Below are 18,611 nucleotides of genomic sequence, written 5' to 3'. Positions count from 1 at the left end.
AAAGGGCAAGCAGCATTGGTTCATGTTGTGGGAAGGTGCCAGAAGGAAAGGAGTGCCCACACTGGGTGGAACAATGCCTGCCAGGCGGAGCAGGCAGGTCTACAAGGAGAGGGCTGAACAGAAGAAAGGAAGTCCCTACCCCTTTCCTTGGCAAAATCAATGGCTGTTCTTCATCATAAGCCCTGAATTTGGGCATGCAGCTGAAACACTGCACAATGGGACCATGGGCCAATGGGCAGAACATGAACATGTTGTTCATGAACTAAGGTTCTGTCCCTGCTCATGAATATATCCATGGTCCCAGAACAACCTGATCCCTGATCCCAGGAGTCACAGCCTGATCCCTGAGGAAGCATATATTGGCATTCAGGCAGCTGAAATGGTCCCCTGCATCCGGTCTTTACAGAATTTAGCCAGGTTGGAAAAAGACAATTTGAAAAAGACAGTTTCTGACTTTGTGTATCAAATGCTGTATATCAATATAACTGTGCTAAGAGAACCTATATTTTATTTTTGGATGTTTCTAGAAATTCAGGGTTTAAAGAGTGGTCAAGGATACTTATTTAATGCCATGAAACTAATTGCCCATGGAATCCATTGCTTTTACCTCAGCACAGTGGTCACATTCATTCTGTTCTCTTCCAATAGGCTGGAAGCCTGAATATTACCTCTGTGATAATTTCCCCTTTTAAAAATCTCATCTTAGAAATTAAGATAAAGGATTAATTTACAAACAGTAAGTTCTCTTTTTAAATCTTTGATGGTTTTTCTCAGCCAAAAGACATCTTCCTTTTTGATAGAAGACAACATATCACTTGTAAGGTTTTTTGAGATCTTCTATATGGTCCTTCTTCATGCTTTATGACAGAGTTTATATATTTCTAAAAATAGTATTTAGAAAATATTTATTTAGAATGATCTAAGATATTTTCTTGACTACTTTGAAGGGTTAAATCTTGTGTTTAATATATTCCCAGTAAGTATTTACTATGTGTCATGTGTGAGAGTCTTAAAGAGCTCACTTTTCATGTTTCCAGTTTATTTTGAAATCTAAATACTCAAATTTTCTATTTTTAAATTTCTGACTTTTTTGATGCTATTGTAAATTGTTTTCTTAGTTCCCTTTTCAAATTGTTTATTGTTAGTGTATAGAAATGCAATGATTTTTGCATGTTGATTTTGTATTCTGAAACTTTGGTAAAGTCATTTATTCTGAAAGTCTTTTTCATGGAATATTTCATGGAATCTTTTTCTACATATATTCTACATCATTTTGTCTGTGAACAGAGATATTTCTCCTTTTTTAGAAAAATATTTCCATTACTATGTTGAGTAATAGCAGCAGGAGCAGGATCCTTGTCTTATTCCTTATCTTAGAGGAAAAGCTTTCATTGTTTCACCATTGAGTATGTGATGTTAGCTGTGGGCTTTTCATATACGGCCTTTATTATGTTGAAGTAGTTCCTTTCTATTCCTAGTTTGTTGAGTGTTTTTATCATGAAAGGATGTTGAGTTTTGTGGTTTTTCAGCATCGGTTGAGAAAATAATGTGGGGTTTTCCCCTAAATTCTGTTAATATAGCACATTATGTTGGTTGATTTTTGGATGTTGAGCCATCCTTGTGTTCCACAAATAAATTTGACTTGGTCATGATATATAAGCTTTTTAATGTGCTGTTGAATTCACTTTGCTAGCATTTTGTTGAGGATTTTGCATCAATATTCAGGGATATTGGGCTTTAGCTTTTTTTTTTTTTTTCCTCTTATAGTATTGTTGGCTTTGGTACCAGGGTAATTCTGACCTTATAATGAGTTTGATAGTGTTTTCTTCTCTTCAATTTCTTGGAATAGTTTGAGGAAAATTGGTGTTAATTCTTCTTTAAATGTTTGTTAGAATTCTCCAGTGAAACCATCTGATGCTGGGCTTTTCTTTATCAGGAGATTTTTTTGATTACTGATTCAATCTCCTTACTTGTTATTGAGATTTTCTATTTCTTTGTGATTCAGCCTTAATAGGTTGTGTGTTTCTAGAAATTTGGCTATTTCATTTATGCTATCTAACTTGTTGGCATAGAACTATTTATAGTATGCTCTTACACATTTTTTATTTCTATAAAATCAGTAGTAATATCCCCTCTTTCATTTCTGATTTTAGTTGAGTCTTTTTTCCTTAGTCATTCTCACTGAAGGTTTGTCAATTTTGTTCATCTTTTTGAAGAACAGACTCTTGCTTTCATTGATTTTCTCTATTGTTTTCTATTTTTTATTTTGTCCCTCTCTAATCTTTATTATTTTTTTCCTTCTGCTAGTTTTGTTCTTCTTTTCTAGTTCCTTAGGGTATAAAGTTGGGTTGTTGACTTGAGCTCTTCCTTCTTTTTTAATGAAGTATTTATAGCTATAAATTTCCCTCCTAGGACTGTTTTCACTGTATCTTATGAGTTTTGATATGTTTTGGTTTCATTTTCATTTCTCAAGATATTTTCTAGTTTCTCCTGAGATTTCTTCTTTGAGCCATTGGTTGTTTGAGTGTGTTAATTTCCACATATTTGCGTGTTTTCCAGTTTTTATTGATTTTGATTTCTTGTTTTGTTTCATTATGATTGAAAAAAGATACTTTGTATGATTTCAATCTTTTTAAATTTATTAAGACTTATTTTGTCACTCAACATACAGTCTTTCCTGAAGAATATCTCATGTGCACTTTCGAAAATGTATATTCTGCTGTTGCTGGGTAGAGTGTTTTGTATATGTCTGCTAGATCCAGTCTACAGTGTTATTGATCTTTTGTTTGGTTGTCCTATACCTTATCGAAAGTAGGATATTGAAATCTTCTCTATTATTATAGATCTATATATTTCTCCCTTCAATTCTTTCAGTCTTTGATTCATATATTTAGGAGCTCTGATGTTTGGTGCATATATGTTTATAACTGTTACATATTCTGAATGGACTCTTTTATGATTATACAATATCTTTCTCTGTCTCTTGTAACTTTTTTTGTCTTGAAGTCTATTTTGTTTGATATCAGTATGGCTAAACATGTTTTCTTTTGGTTGCTATTTATATGGAATATATTTTTTTGTATTCTTTTCTTTTCTACCCATGAGTGTCCTAAGTCTAAAGTGAGTCCTTATACATAGCATATAACTAAATGTTGTTTTTTTTAATGCATTCTGCCCATCTATATCTTTCAATTGAGGAGCCTAATTTGTTTAGATTTAAAGTGATTACTAATAGAAAAGGACTTACTTTTGCCATTTTATTACTTATTTTTTGCTTTTCTTATGCCTTTTTTTTTTTTTTTTTTGGTTCTTAATTTCCTTCCTCACTGATTTTCTTTGTGTTTGATTTTTCATAGTGACAAATTTTGATTCTCTTTTCATTTCCATTTGAAAATATTCTATAGATATTTCCTTTGTGGTTACCATGGTATTACATATAACATCCTAAAGTTTTAATGATATATTTTAAGCTAATACCAACTTAACTTGGTATTACATATAACATCCTAAGGTTATAGCAATCTAGTTTAAACCAATACCAACTTAACGCCAATATTGAATTATTTTTTGTTTTCTAGTTCTTACTATATACCAGACATTACATTAAGTACTCCGTACTTACTTCATTTTTGTTGTTGTTGTTGTTTTGTTTTGTTTCATTTTTTTGAGACAGAGTCTTGCTCTGTCACCCAGGCTGGAGTGCAGTGGCCTGATCTCAGCTCACTGCAACCTCCACCTCCCAGGCTCAAGGGATTCTTCTGCCTTAGCCTCTGAGTAGCTGAGATTACAGGTGCCCACCACCACATTTGGCTAATTTTTGTATTTTCAGTAGAAATGTGGTTTTACCATGTTGACCAAGCTGGTCTCAAACTTCTGACCTCAAGTGATTCACCATCTCAGCCTCCCGAAGTTTTGGGATTACAGGTGTGAGTCACCATGCCTGCCCCACACTTCATTTTAATCCTTTTAGTAAATTTCTGAAATGCAAGTATTACTGTTTGTATCCAATAATTAAGGAAACCAAAGCACAAGGAGATTAATTTAAAGTCACATAGCTAGGAAGTGACAAAGTCAGGACTTATTCCAGGTCTGTCACACCCTCCTATGTTCCACCCAGTACTGTGAACAGCCCGAATTTGTATTTCCTCTGCAGTCATCAAATCAGGCGTGGCAGCCACATGCCTTTGTTAAAGCTTGTAGCTGACTAGTCCTTTTTTATCCAAAACATATAATTGGTGCTTTCTCTTTTTTATCTGACATTTAACATAGGTGTATATGCTAAAATGAAAGCACAAAAATGGTAATACAGAGTTGAGACTTGAAAGTGTAAACAAATACAAAAAATTATCTGAAATTTAATGTGACCTACTTTTAGTATAAATTTTTCTTTAAATTGTTAAATATGTGTTCCAGTAATGAAGCAGAATTTGGGACCATTTATTAAAGTAATATACATCAAAAAACATTGTAGGTTGGATTGTCTAATGAATACATTTTTTTCTTCTTTAATAGTCTACTTCCAGAAACATTAATTGGAAGTATGTGTTCCATTCACTTGTTGATATTTTATCGACAAATTCTTGGAGATGTGCTCCTGAAAGACAGGATGAGCTTGCAAAGTACGGGTAAGTGGGCTTTGCCATTTCCTTTTGTGCAGTAATGCTTCATGCTCTGAGTAAAGGTAACCTATATCAACTTGTATCTTCCGTTTCTGATTGTGACTTTTGGAATAAAATATTTAGAACAGCATTGTTGTTTATACATTACTTATGGGACATCTTTGGATGCAGAACTTTGTGAATTAAATACATATTCAGTTCTTTCAAACATAGTATTTTCACATTTCAAATTCCAGAGTTTTGAGATCCCAAGACTCAGATATAGTAATATTTTCCCTTAATGTCTCTGAGTAATCTGTTTATTCCCATGTGTTTGGTGTGCACATCATCATTTTGAAAAGAAACCAAAATCAACCATCATAGCTGGTTCTTAGTGCATGAAGTGTAAACATCAAATAGATTAGTTAAAATAGGTGAATCCAGACACAGAGTATTAGGGTGTTCTGTGTACTGTCTGTATTCTTGAAACTTCTTTGTAGGTTTGAAATTTTTACCAAGTAAAATGTTAATAAATAATTTTAAAAATCAATGAGTCGCCATATATGATTGAACTACAAAGAAAAATGCATGTGTTATAATAATTGCCTCCAAAAAGAAAAACAGTTTAATTTTATTGGCTCTTCTTTCATTGAATAAATCAGTAAGCAGATATGTGTACTGAGTACCTGCTATGTGTCAGATACTATGCTAGACCTAGTGATGAATGAGACAGGCATAGGTGTCCCAGGCCTCAAACACATAATTACCTAAATAATCCTTTCCACCCTTTTGAAATAAGTGCTGTGAAGGAAAATACACAACAAGAGCATGCACTGGGAAGACTTGACTAATGTGTAGGGCAAGGAAAGACTTCTTTGAGTGAGTAATGTTTAACAAAAGATGTGAGAGAGGAATTAGACCTATGAGGGAAGTGTGTGGGGAAGGATTCTTTCTGGATAGAGTGACCAGCATGTCTGAAGATCCAAGGAAAGAAGACATGCATGTGTTGGAGGGCTTGAAATTGAGGCAGGCCAGTGCGGATGGAGCAGAGTGAGTGAGGCTTAGCATTTGTGGACAAATAATGTTCATAGGCAGGACTCCTCTCCCAGGGAGTTATCACCTGGATAGATAGGTAGAAGTGGAACTCAAAGGCAGAGGGGCACAGAAAGTTCTCAAGGAATCGTTATAACTCTTAAGGAGGAGAACAGAAAAGCCTTTTAATCACCATTGCCTTTGAATTCATTTTGATGACTCTCCAAAGACTTCATAAGTAATATGACTTCTTGAAGAGGTTAAGGCTTGTTAGTCTCCGAATAGGTAAGAAGTTTTCTCAGAACTGGTGACTTTGTTTGAATTTAATTATCATAATGAAATATCCTAATAATATCTAAAGAATGAATTTTTCTCTACTGAGGACACCAGATTATAGAATACCTTGCCCTTGCCATTTCAAAAGTGTCTGCTATGGTTTAAATATATCCCATTTAAAATTCATGTTACCAATGTAATGGTATTGCAAGATGGGGCCTTTGAATGGTGATTAGGCCATGAGGTCTGTTTTCTTATGAACGGGATTAGAGACTCTTATAGAAGGGCTTGACAAGGAAATTTGTCTCCCTTACCCTTTTGCCTTCAGCCACATGAGGACACAGTGTTCCTCTGCTCTGGAGGATGTTGTAAGAAGGCCCTCACTAGACACTAAATGCCAGTACCTTGATCTTAGATTTCCCAGCCTCCAGAACTTTGAGATATAATTTTCTTTTGTTTATAAGTTACCCAGCCTTGGGTATTCCATGACAGCAGCACAAATAGACTAAGACACGTCTTTCCTGGTGTGCTGCTTTGCACATGTTTTTCATGTGCCATTATCTATTGTGAAATGTCAATATCTCCTCCACCATGTTTGGTTATATGGCCAGAATCCTCAATTCCTAATTCTTCCCATTTCACCTACCACTCTCTGCTGGCTCCAGACACAAGTTTGGGTCCTTCCCTGAGCACTGGTGGACTGGAATCAGACCTGACTGGAATCAGACCTGAGCAGCAGTCCCTCTGCCTCCTTTCCCCTGGTGCTTCCTGGTTTCCGCTCAGTCTCCCAAGAGGAGGGCTACCTGTAAGGAGAAGATTCCTTTTACCATGCCACAGCCATAAGGAAGAAAGAGAAGTTGAAGAACAACATAGAAGAACAAAATTTTGCCTCCTTGCCCTCACTCTAAAAGCTCCATTAATTTGGTACAAGAGCTCGCCAGGATATAGGTATAGGGGCAGATGAAGGTTGAGGGGACAGCTTTGAGCTCTCCTAGAAGTCAAAGCGTGTAGACTATGTTATCAACAAATCATTTGGCACAATAATTTTCATCTGAATATTTTTGGGTCAATTGTAACAAAATCCATCCAGCGAAGTTTGCGTAAAATTCTTTCTGTTGTTTTGCATTTCAGATTTAATTAGTCATCCCATGCTGGCCACCTTCCCCATGCTTTTGGAGCAGCCTGATGTGATGGATGCCCTCAGGGTAGGTAGCATGCATTGCAAAGGAAACCTGCTGGCTTTTGGAAGCAGTTACACACTCTGTGTTAATGAGTTCTGTCACCTGGTCTAGGCTATTTTTACTAGGCTGATGTCTTCCAATTGCTGTCCATTGTCTAGGTAAATCAGTCTCATCTTTCCCATGTTAACATGAATTCCCAAGGGCTGCCCTCCCTGACCCAGTGAGCAGATGAGTGCCTGCTGTGTATGCTATTACAATCTTTGCCCGTTTTTTTTCTTTGCTTAAAATGGCCACTGATTGTGACTTAAGAGCAAAAATCCAAAATGGTCTGTAAGATAAATCAATTGAGTTTCCAGAGGAGAGTCCAGGGCATGCATACCATCTTTAATTTAATTCCATGTATGCTATTTGCTGTCTGAAATTTTATGTTAAATCACATGAAATCTCCCAATTTTCAGCTATTTTTGGCCTAAGAGGCAGTTTCATATGGTTTAGCCTAATACATCAAGGTTAATAAGTATTAGAAGAGCTCTCTGCATGCAAGGCAGATACACAGGTAACATGAGAAGTGCCATGGGGGAGGTATAACCCAGGACCTTGAAGATTTAAGGAAGACAGCAAAGAAGGAATCAAATTGTGTTTCCTTAGAGAGGTCTGGAGTGAGAGAGCCTCATAAAGGCCAGGGCCAAGAGGATTTTGACCTGCTGAGATGGGGGTGAAGACATTGCAGGTGGAAGGGTTAGCATGAGCTGACATTTGAGGCAGGAAGGAATAGAGCTGACGGTCTATCTTGGCATGTCAGATGCAAGTAAGGGAGTGGTAGGTAGATGAGCAAAGTAAGCCTGAGTCTTGGTGTGGGACTGAGGGCTGTGGTAGGTCATGGGTAACCCAGGAAGGTTTCTTCTTTAGGCAAACTCTGCCAAGTGCAGAGAGGCAGAACATGTGCAAGAGGGAGGTGAGCATATCACGGGATGACTCCTGTTGATAAAAAAAGAGGTCATATGGGCCTGACAGCAGAAACAGAAGGAGGACTCAGTCGTCTACAAATATTCTTTTTTTTTTTTTTTTTGAGATGGAGTTTCGCTTGTTACCCAGGCTGGAGTGCAAGGGCGCGATCTCGGCTCACCGCAACCTCCGACTCCTGGGTTCAGGCAATTCTCCTGCCTCAGCCTCCTGAGTAGCTGGGATTACAGGCACGCGCCACCATGCCCAGCTAATTTTTTGTATTAGTAGAGACGGGGTTTCACCATGTTGACCAGGATGGTCTTGATCTCTTAACCTCGTGATCCACCCGCCTCGGCCTCCCAAAGTGCTGGGATTACAGGCTTGAGCCACCGCGCCCGGCCATATTCTTATTAGACTTTGAAACGAATTCATATGCTGCCTTGGCTGGGGTGGGGGGTGTTAACAGTAACAATGACATTTTCAACAGAGATGTTTAAGAAAATGTTCATGGTGCATACGATCTCCTGTAATTTTAGATAGGTTCATCTGGCACTATAGCTAGATAATGCAGAATTTCTCTTTCTTCTATAAAATTACTAGTGTAATAATCATTCATTATATAGACCATATATACACTGATTTATTCAACCAAGATTTCACAAGAGCCCACTATGCATTAATATAAGTCATCGTGTTGGCCACAGGAATATTTCCCTAGATGTGTAACAGTCAGGAATCTGGACCTTGTTCTTAGGAAGAAACTTAGGAACCCTAATCTAGTCTAAAATCTGCATTTCCCTGATGAGCAGACAGCTCAGAGACATGTAGTGACCTGGCCAGCCATGGAGCTCAGCAGTGAGAAGTGAGCTCCAGCCAGGGCTGTCCCTGCAGGTCAGCTTTGGGTGCGCCCAGAATGTGCCACAGGCTGCTCAAGAAAAGGCATGTGGGCAAAGTTGTGCACATAGGATATTTAGTGAAAAAATCCCATTTGAGGCATACTAAATATATTTAAATATATATATACATTTATGTATCTGCCTATGAGAAGATCTGGAAGAATATATTCCAGAGAAGTATCAGTGAATACCATTGAATCTTGGATTATTTTATCTACATTTTCTTAATTTTTTCCACATTAAATTATTTGTATAATGATAATTTTTGAAAAGAAAGTGGTGGTTTCTACACTCATGAGCCTTCTTCTCTCTGTGTCATAATACACTATTACTTAGGAGAAGCTCAGCTGTGCTGTGGTGTTCGGCACAGGTTTCTTTCTCACCCATGGTATGTATCCAGCATGGATCAGTGGAAGATGCTGCTCCACAGTCACCCAAAAGTACAGACTGGTGGAGCCTCCACTGTCTCACAGTACCATCTGGAACAAATAGCTGCCTCTGTTGCCAGTTTCCCTGCAGAAGAGGGAGAATAGAGAATTGTTCTTAGACTTTCACTGCCTTTGCTCCAAAGGGGCCTGGGCCACTTCTGCTCACATTGCATCGGCCCAAACCAGTCACATGGTCCATTTAACTTCAAAGGGGGCATAGTCTTTTTTTTTGTTCCAGAAGAAAGGAAGTGGATCTTGGTGAGGTAATAGTGAACTTTAACATGTTTGCTGTTCCCAGATGAGTTACTCTAAGTGAAACATCCTACTGTTTGTTGGTGACTCAGTTAAAAATGAGGTGGGACATTGACATGTAACTAACAAACAACAGGCAGATTTTGCCAGACACTAGGTTTAAATTTGCTAAGTGATATTCACGTTAAGCCATATTATTAGGTTGGTACAAAAGTAATTGCAGTTTTTGCCATAAAAGTGATAGCAAAAAAATCACAGTTACTTTTGCACCAACCTAATAAAATTTAAAATGTACAGCATGTGAGCCTCCTAGTGTTTACTTACCTAGCACAGTTCAGTTTGTGAATGACATTTTAATAAGAAGAAGAATGGCACCCAGCCTGTTTAGTAAAACACTTTGGTTCTCTTAAGGGTCCACTTCAAACTCTCAAGGACCCATAGGCACCGCAGTTAATAGGGTGGAGGACTATAGTCCCTTCACATGGTAATAGGTATGAACATTCCAAGATACTCTCATGAGTAGCATAGTCTGTTATCTCCTGGTAAGAAACATTTTGTCAGTGCATCATTGTATGGAGAATCTCCTTCTTGGTGCCGTATGTTATATTCAACCCAGGGTCTCCCTGCTGAGAAAGGTCTGATGCTTTCAGGGTACCCATAATATCAGGTGCCAACAGGAGGATATCTGCTGACTTGCACAGAACCCAGACCCTGGAACAGGCAGCTATGAAACTGGTCATATTCCACCCACGCATTCAGTTTGCCAGGAACTGGCACTGTGAAAGTCTTAAATTCATACTTCTATGGGACTGATTGAATTCTGGGGTTTCTATTTATTTAAGGAAGTTTCTGTGAAGCCTTGTGAATGGATTAGAAATATTTATTTACAAATTTGTATTTCAGTCTATCTCATTCTGACCATTGTCATCATTCATAACAAAATTGTAGCAAAGTTTGGTATTTTGCAATGTTTTCCATTTTCATTACTGTCTTACTTGGAAAGCTTAATACCATTTTATTATTCAGGTGCTGTGTTTGTATAGTTTGCATGGATGTGTTAGTGTTTCACTGATTCTATTCTTAAGTTAGTTTTGATTTATAATTATCATGGGCTGCTAAGGTATCTTTCATAGATACATCTGCCTAGTCATTCTGCCTAGTCATTTGCAATAGATGCCTAATTACAGATTCATTTCTTGCTTGTATAGAATCTGTACAGCATTTTTAACCCTATCCATAAGTTTATTTACAGAGTGAAGTTGCAGAAGTGTTGCAAGGACTTGTTACTACTTGGACTAATACAACATTTCTGTTTGCTCTTTAGAGTTCCTGGGCTGAAAAAAAAAGTATGTTAAAAAGATCAGAGAAGGTAATAAGATTTTCCACACTGAACTTAATATTTGCAGTACCTGGTGTTTGCTTGCCCATTATAATGTTTCTTTTTTAGCAAAAGTAGCCATAGTCATAATCCCTCTTAACCAAGGAAACTGTGTCATTATGGCTGCAAAAACACATTCCAAGAGGGTTATGCATGATTGTTAACTAATGTGAGAAGGAACACTTGTTCAAGACAGTCATTTCAGATTACTGAGTTTTATTTAAAGAAAGGGGAAGTTTTTAAGCCAAAGTCTCTCAGTTGTATATCAAGTTTCTTTTATTTTTAAAAAACTTCTCTAGCTCTCAAAGCCCGTATCAGGTAAATAGAAGGAAAAACAAAAAATTGGCCTGAGCTGTACCATATATTGAAAACAATGCATTGCTTCTGCTTATATTGCTATAAAATCATTGTAACTACCAATCTGAACTGCTTTAATCAGTGAGTAGTGGTTTGGTTGCTCTCATCCAGGATTTGGCAAATGTTTCTGGGAAGGGCCAGATGGAAAACCATTTTGGCTTTTCAGGTCTTATGGTCTCTGTCACAGTACTCAACTCTGGTGTTGCAACACAAAAGCAGCCACAGACAATATGTAAATATAACCAAGTGTGACTGTTTTTCTATAAAACTTCATTTATGAAAAGAGGTGGCAGGCCACATTTGGCACATAGTCCATACTTTACCAATGCTGATCTAAAATATGCATTATCTACAAGGAAAGTGAAAGAACAAATGAGCTGAAAACCCTGAAAACTGGGAAACGATTTCTAGATTGTATCCTTATTTGAGCCTCCGTTTGATCAGTACCATCTACATACATGTGACCTTTGCCAAAACTGTCAGGTTTAGTGCTATTCTAATACAGCAGTGGGCAAGGTGCTGGCCTCAGGCCTGTAGACATTGCCCTTGTGTGGACATGTGTGGTGGGATGGGTGATAGCTCTGTGTAGACTCTGCTGCCTAGGGACAGTTCTGCCCTCAGCTTGTTGTGCTCTCTGAGATCCCACCATGGCCTGTGGGCATCGGGGCTTGACATGGGTACAATTGATACTGCACCATTCTTATCTGAGAAGGGTCTGACATCCTCATGATCAAAGGACCCCTCAACCTCCATCCCAGGCTTTGCTGGAAATAAGCCAACAACTTCCCTGGATTCCATGCAGAACACCTGCGACACTTCTTTTAGATAACATGACAATTACCTCTGATACGCTGTCAGTAAGTAGGTACAGCTGATGTGGCATCGTTTTAGTTATATTTACCTGGAATCACACTAGGGTCACCAGAATTAGACTTCATCACCTTGACAGAACGTGTGAGACATCCTCCATGGAGCTTAGGAGACACCCTGGTCTCATGGAGACATATAGAGGCTCTCTCAGGGAGAAGCACTGCAGTGTGTGACTCTTACTTACTCCCAATTCTGAGGTGCTGTGTTCTGCCTGAGCAGCTGGCTCAGAGTCAGTACCTGCCAGGCACTAATGGCACCCTCCATCCCACCTTTTAGGTGGCTTTTAGTTAATAGAGTTCATAGAATCTAACACTTTAAAAATAACGATATTATTTGTGGGGGTCGTGTTTTCCCAGAGAGACAAAGAGTTCCTGAAGTCCACGTTTCTCCTGGTTTACCATGACTGTGTGCTCCCACTTCTCCACTCTACACGCCTGCCCCCATTCAGGTGGGCAGACAAAGAGACTGAGGCTGCACGATGGAAAATTATCACTGACTTCCTTAAGCAAAACCAAGAAAACCAGGGCGCCCTCCAAGCTCTGCTGTCACCAGATGGAGTTCATGAACCTTTTGACCTTTCAGAGCAAACCTATGACTTCTTGGATGAAATGAGAAAGAATGCAGTGTGACAGTGGCAGCCTCTAGCCCTCAGCTTCCAACAGAATTGGATGGACCTTTCACGATTACCTGAATAAAATGACAGAACCAAAAATCACTGTCACTTTACAACTTGGGCTTTACTCTTTTCTTTGTACATACCCTATTTTTAAAGAAATGTTTATGCAATAATTTAAATATTTTTGAAAACTATTAGGAGTACTGTCATATCTAAATTGAAACAGAATTTTTTTTCAAAAAGCCAGCTGCTTAAGTTAATGATGTAGATTTCTGTAAAAGCAAGATTTTGTCAAAAGCTAAATTTATGATTATTAAAGAAAGTGTAAAAACAACCCACAGAATGGTAAAAGATATTTGCAAATCATATAACTGATAAGGGTCTAGCATCCAAAATATTTAAATTTATGAGTGTTAATAAAAGTTATCTTGTTCAATGAAGAGGAAGTTAAAGTGATCCATCTGAGAAAGTTGTAATCACTTAATTCAGTCAGATACTTGAATGTGATTTACCTCTAATTAGGTACAAAAACAGAATTACTTCTGCCTTTTTAAATCAAGAAAATAAGTGCTCTGTCAAAAGAACAAAAACAAACTTTCAGGCACTGGAGAGTGGAATTGATTCATCCTTTCAAAGAAGAAAGATGAGGTACTCAGGTTCTGTTGCATTTCAGATAAACTTGCAACTGCTGGTAAAACGTCCCAAGTCTTTCCTTTTAGTGATAAATAGTAGCAGCCTGTGTTAATGGAGCACCTACTGTGTGTCTGAGCATTTCTCATTAGCCTACTATAGGAGATAGGTACTGTTTTTTTTTATTACTACTGAAGAAACAGGCCAGGTAGGTAAAGTAATTTGCCTAAGGTCACAGGTAATAAGTGGCACCGCTAATATTCCAAGTAAAGATACCGTGTATAATTTTCTACAACCTAAGATGTTCTGTCTCATCAGCGCAAACCTTTAAGAATTCCTTGTGAAAATAAAGTATGAGAAAGAGTTTAACCTAAATAATTAGAATCCCGTTAGAGGTACTTGTTTTTTGATGGCATACTACCTTAAAAGAGGCATTTATTTTTAGAGACCTGTCATGCTATGAAACTTCTGGGTTATGTGTTAGCTAACATATCCTAAACCCTTAACCTAAACTTAACTTGAGCCCCAGTCTTGGAAATTAACATGGTGTGAAAGAGTTCCCAGGCCAGGCGCAGTGGCTCACGCCTGTCATCCCAGCACTTTGGGAGGCTGAGGCAGGTGGATCACCTGAGGTCAGGAGTTCGAGACCACCCTGGCCAACATGGTGAAACCCCATCTCTACTAAAAATACAAAATTGGCTGGGCATGGTGGTGTGTGCCTGTAATCCCAGCTACTTGGGAGGCTGAAGCAGGAGAATTGCTTGAATCCAGGAGGTAGAGGTTGCAGTGAGCCGAGATTGTGCCATTGCACTCCAGCCTTGGCAACAAGGGTGAAACTCTGCCTCAAAAAAAAAAAAAAAAAGGAAGAATGGGTTCCCAGGCACAAATGTGACAAGTGAGAACTGGGCCTCAGAAAAAAGATTTCATTCTCCAGGAACTGGTTTTAGGAGCTCTCTCCCTGTGGGTGCCCTTCTGCCCTCAATCACACAATACAAGGCTAAGTGTGGCAGACACCTTCCTTTTGCCCATCAGCTGCCTGGGCATGCTGACAAGGTGGTGCTCTGACTTCTCTAGCACGGTGGCCCTCCCCAGCTCCTGCTCTCAAGGAGAGGGCTTTGTCCCCATATGGAGGTGGTAAGTGTGCACAGAGACATTTTTCCTACTGTTACTGTGTTGCCTCATCTTACTCTTAGTCCCATGCCATCCTGTTTTTGAAAGAACATAAGCCCATATCACTCCTCACTGTGAAAGTCATTTCTCTGTAGAATCTATAATTTCTTAGCTTCACCTTTTTATTTTTTATTTTTATTTATTTTTTGAGGCAGGGTCTCACTGTGTCACCTAGGCTGTAGTGCAATGGTGCAATCACGGCTCACTGCGGCCTCAACTTCCCTGGGCTCAGGTGATCTCCCACCTCAGCCTCCTGAGTAGCTGAGAGCACACACATGCCACCATGCCTGGCTAATTTTTGTATTTTTTTTTTTTTTTTTGTAGAAACTGTCTCACTGTGTTGCCCAGGCTGGTGTCGAACTCCTAGATTCAAGCAATTCTCCTGCCTCAGCCTCCCAAAGTACTGGGAATACAGAGCCACAATGCCTGGCCATCTTTTTATTTTTTATTTTTAACCATTTAACTTATTTTTAGCATTAAGCCATGGGTGGGGAATTTTGAATGAAAGAAAATGCTAGTGAATTTCTTTCAGTGCATATACAATATGAAAGAAAAGAAAGCTTTTTTCAGAATGTGTTTTCCAAGACTGTCTTCCATGTTCATTTGAGAATGTGTCATGAGCTGACAAATGTGGACAACCTCATAGTGTCTGACACATTAGGAAAGTATAGGGACACCAGAGAAAAAGTTTCAGTGAAGCTTTGGCCAGAAAGTGAGGTACATCTGGAAGGGAGAGACCCAGGGGTGTGGGCATTTCTGCTGTAAGAGACTCCATCTTCTCTTCAGTCAGTGGAATCTTTCTTTTTTTCTTTTCAAACAACAAAATCTCTGTGACTTTAAAGGCCACTTACTGGCTTCCAAAACAGGAAGAGGTTGTCAAGGAGCCAAAAACATCTTGGAAATGAGTCCTCCTAGGTCTGTGTCAAGGAGTGTGACTTTAGCAACTCACTGAAATAATCATAAGAGTCATGGTGGTGGGTGGGCAGGCAGCAGCAGAGTGACTAGCAGGCCTTCGCTGAGTGACCACACATGTGGTGCCTACCCACGAGACCAGGGGACTCACCACATCTGAACCACAGAAAGGTGGGCGGGGTGGGGAGTCTGAACTGCAAATTCTCGTGGCCCACTCCTCTCCACCCCCTCAACCTCTTTTAATTGGTTGAGTGTCATATCCATCAGGTCTGCAGAGGTGAAAAATGTTGCAACTCGCTTGCCTGGGTGCTTGGGATGAATGTCTAGGGGCAGAGGCAGATATTAAAGAGGAGATATAGTCTCTGTCTTCAATGGTTTTATGATCTAATGTGCAAGGCCAGAGCAACTCACATAAAACCAGCTGAAATACATAATACCATGTACAAATGGAGCGAGTTTGACTTGCCAACCCAGTAGCAGTTGGGAAACTATCAGTTTAACATAGGAGGCCAGCAGTGTCCTCTTTCAGCGGAGGGCTTTGTCAGTTTGCAGCATTATAGGACATCCTTTGCTGTGAACTGCCTCAGCTTCCTCTTGTGTGAAGCATTCTAACTTGGGAGGCTTTCTTGGGGTGTGGAGGTGATCAGAGACAGCTGTCACCTAGCTGCTGTGATTTGTTTCCTCAAAACAGAGAGGCAGAGAGAGAACCTTACTTAGGGCACTTTGCATCTAAGTGTTATGACTGTCCATTCCTCATTTACTCAACAAGTGTTATTGAGCACCTACCGTGCTCCAGGCATAGCACTGGGCTTTGAAGATAGAGTGAGAACAGCCCTGGCAAGATCTCTATCCTTAGAACGCATGAGATGGACAGTAATCACACAACACAAAAATTCATTGCAACAGTACTATGGCTTGCGCTGTTAATGGCCCTGTGGCAGGCACAAAGTCAATGGTAAGTGTGCAGGCATTCCTTCCTGTCCTCTCTGTCCCTCTCCCAACCCCACTGTCTGTTGTTGAGGACCAGTTGGATTCAAATAAATTTTCAAATGAATCCCTGACTATCTGAATTCCCACATTTACCATCTGAATTCCCACATTTACTATCTGATGCATGGATTTGGTGACACTGTATCCCTCAAAACTCAAACTTGCTATCTGAATTCTGTTATTTGAATGCAGTAACCAAGTCAATTTGGATACAGATTGATGGGTATAAAGATAAGTGAATGGGCCAGGTGCAGTTGCTCACACCTTTGGGAGGCCAAATCAGCAGATTACTTGAGACCTGGTATGCAAGACTAGCCTGGGCAACATGGTGACACCCCCATCTCCACAAAAAATACAAAAACTAGCTGGGTATGGTGGTGCAGGTCTGTAGTTCCAGCTACTCCGGAGGCTAAGTTGGAGGATTGCTTGAGCCCAGAAAGTTGAGTCTGCAGTGAGCTGTGAAAGGCTATGGGCTATACTGTCTCATAGGCAGGAATGTGGAGGTTGAGGATGTTCTGACTCAGTGATGACTGATACTGAATGAGATGTCAGGTCTGTGCAGCAATATAAAACAGAAATCATTAATGGAATACAGCTCACACTCGGGACTTTGGTAGTGTGTCTGTCCTTTAGTCCTTTTCTGACTATATATCAGACAGACTGGACCTTAACCTGCTCATTTGCATCTGACTTTGTGAGCAAAGATTAATAACTTTGCAGAACTTTGTCCTTTCAGAGGCCATTTTGAGGAATATAAGGGTCTCCATGCTTTCTCAACTCTTCTCCAGGTAGGAATCTCTGGATGACCCAGACGTTATCCGATGGAGTCCTTCCTCTTTCCTGGCAGCTGTGCTGTACTTGCCCAACTCCAGAGACACAAGGAGCCAGACTCAATTCTGCCTCATGGCTATGAACATTAACCACAATGTCTTCCCAAGTCAATTGGTGTGTGCATTCTATCTACTCCATTTGAGAGTTAAAGAGATGTTGATTTATAGAAATAACAGTGGCAATCTAGTTGTGCCTAGCAAGCCAGAGCCAGTGGGACATGTGTGTTCTTGCAGCAGAAAAGGTGAGAGCTGTGCTTCTATTTTTACAGTGGGAAGCTACTGTAGTGGACATCTGGTGTTTCTGCTGCCCAGGCTCCATATACATCTGTCCTGGTAACGTCACCTCCCGCTTGAGTGGCATTTTTCAAGTCATTGGATGAAGTCTAGCCTGAAGCGACTTTTACCTCTGAACTTCTAACTTCCTGAGGTAGTAAGTTCCCTTCATCACTAAAGCCAGTTAGAAAGGATTTTTCTAACATTTGTTATTGAAAGAATCCCAATGGATGCAAGTGTCTATTCTTTCCCCCAAGTATCTCTGGATTTCTTCTGGCCCATCTGTTCTTTTTCATGCAAGTAGTAAATTGTTTCTGAAAAAATAGATAAAGCAATTTCTTAGTGGGAAAAGGGTTTAATGAAGAGGAGTCAATAAGGAGATAAGCAGTTGTCTCCAAAGTCTTTGTGACTGTTTTCATGACTGTTTCAATCATTTAAAAACATTTATTCAAAAAATATGATTTATTGAGTACCTTCTGTGTACCAGGCAGTATTCAAGATGGTGGACATGGCTGTGGTTCACTACATGAACAAGGTTATAGCTCTCCTTAAGCCCACAACCTAGAGAGGGTCAGGGATGGGGGCAGGGAGACAAACAACAGGCAAATTAATAAATCAAGGAAACCTCGGGTAGTGAAAAGTGCTTGCAGAGGTCAGCAGGATGTTGCTGTTTGGGCTCTGGTCAAGTAGAGAAGGATACTCCCCCTCTTCCTTTCCCTAAATGCAATTAACAGCCCTGGACAGAATGCATGGAGAAGCTAACTGAGGATTCTTTAAAAAAGAAAAAAAAAAAAAAGGAGGATTTGGGAAGGAAGCCAGAATTCTACTAAGCTGTTGTTTTTCCTCTGGTGCCTCTTAGCTGGGGCTCAGAAACCACCTGAAACTCAGAACTGTACACAGGATGCAGACAAAGATGTGTCCAAAAGAATCCCTGTTTCTGGTCTGGGGAATGGCAAAGAGAGCCCCAAAGGGTCAGA

At 39.6% G+C, this 18,611-nt stretch overlaps 1 protein-coding gene across 3 annotated transcripts in view; it reads left to right on the top strand.

Annotated features, from left to right (window-relative positions):
• LOC110568266 (nephrocystin-1-like) overlaps positions 1–13,269 on the top strand; it is a 79,980-nt gene extending 66,711 nt beyond the window's left edge. For all 3 annotated transcript variants that reach the window (XM_064371689.1, XM_064371688.1, XM_064371687.1), the window contains 4 exons: positions 4,513–4,625; positions 7,038–7,111; positions 10,933–10,977; positions 12,570–13,269. In XM_064371689.1, the coding sequence (XP_064227759.1) occupies positions 4,513–4,625; positions 7,038–7,111; positions 10,933–10,977; positions 12,570–12,842 (505 nt within the window). In that variant the 3' untranslated portion in view covers positions 12,843–13,269. The remainder of the gene's footprint in view (positions 1–4,512; positions 4,626–7,037; positions 7,112–10,932; positions 10,978–12,569) is intronic.
• Positions 13,270–18,611: the final 5,342 nt, after the last annotated feature.

Source organism: Aotus nancymaae, unplaced genomic scaffold (genome assembly GCF_030222135.1).
Source record: "Aotus nancymaae isolate 86718 unplaced genomic scaffold, 86718_ANA_hifiasm-v0.15.2.pri h1tg000155l, whole genome shotgun sequence".
Classification (NCBI taxonomy): Eukaryota; Metazoa; Chordata; class Mammalia; order Primates; family Aotidae; genus Aotus; species Aotus nancymaae.
This window is presented reverse-complemented; position numbering and strand designations above follow the sequence as displayed.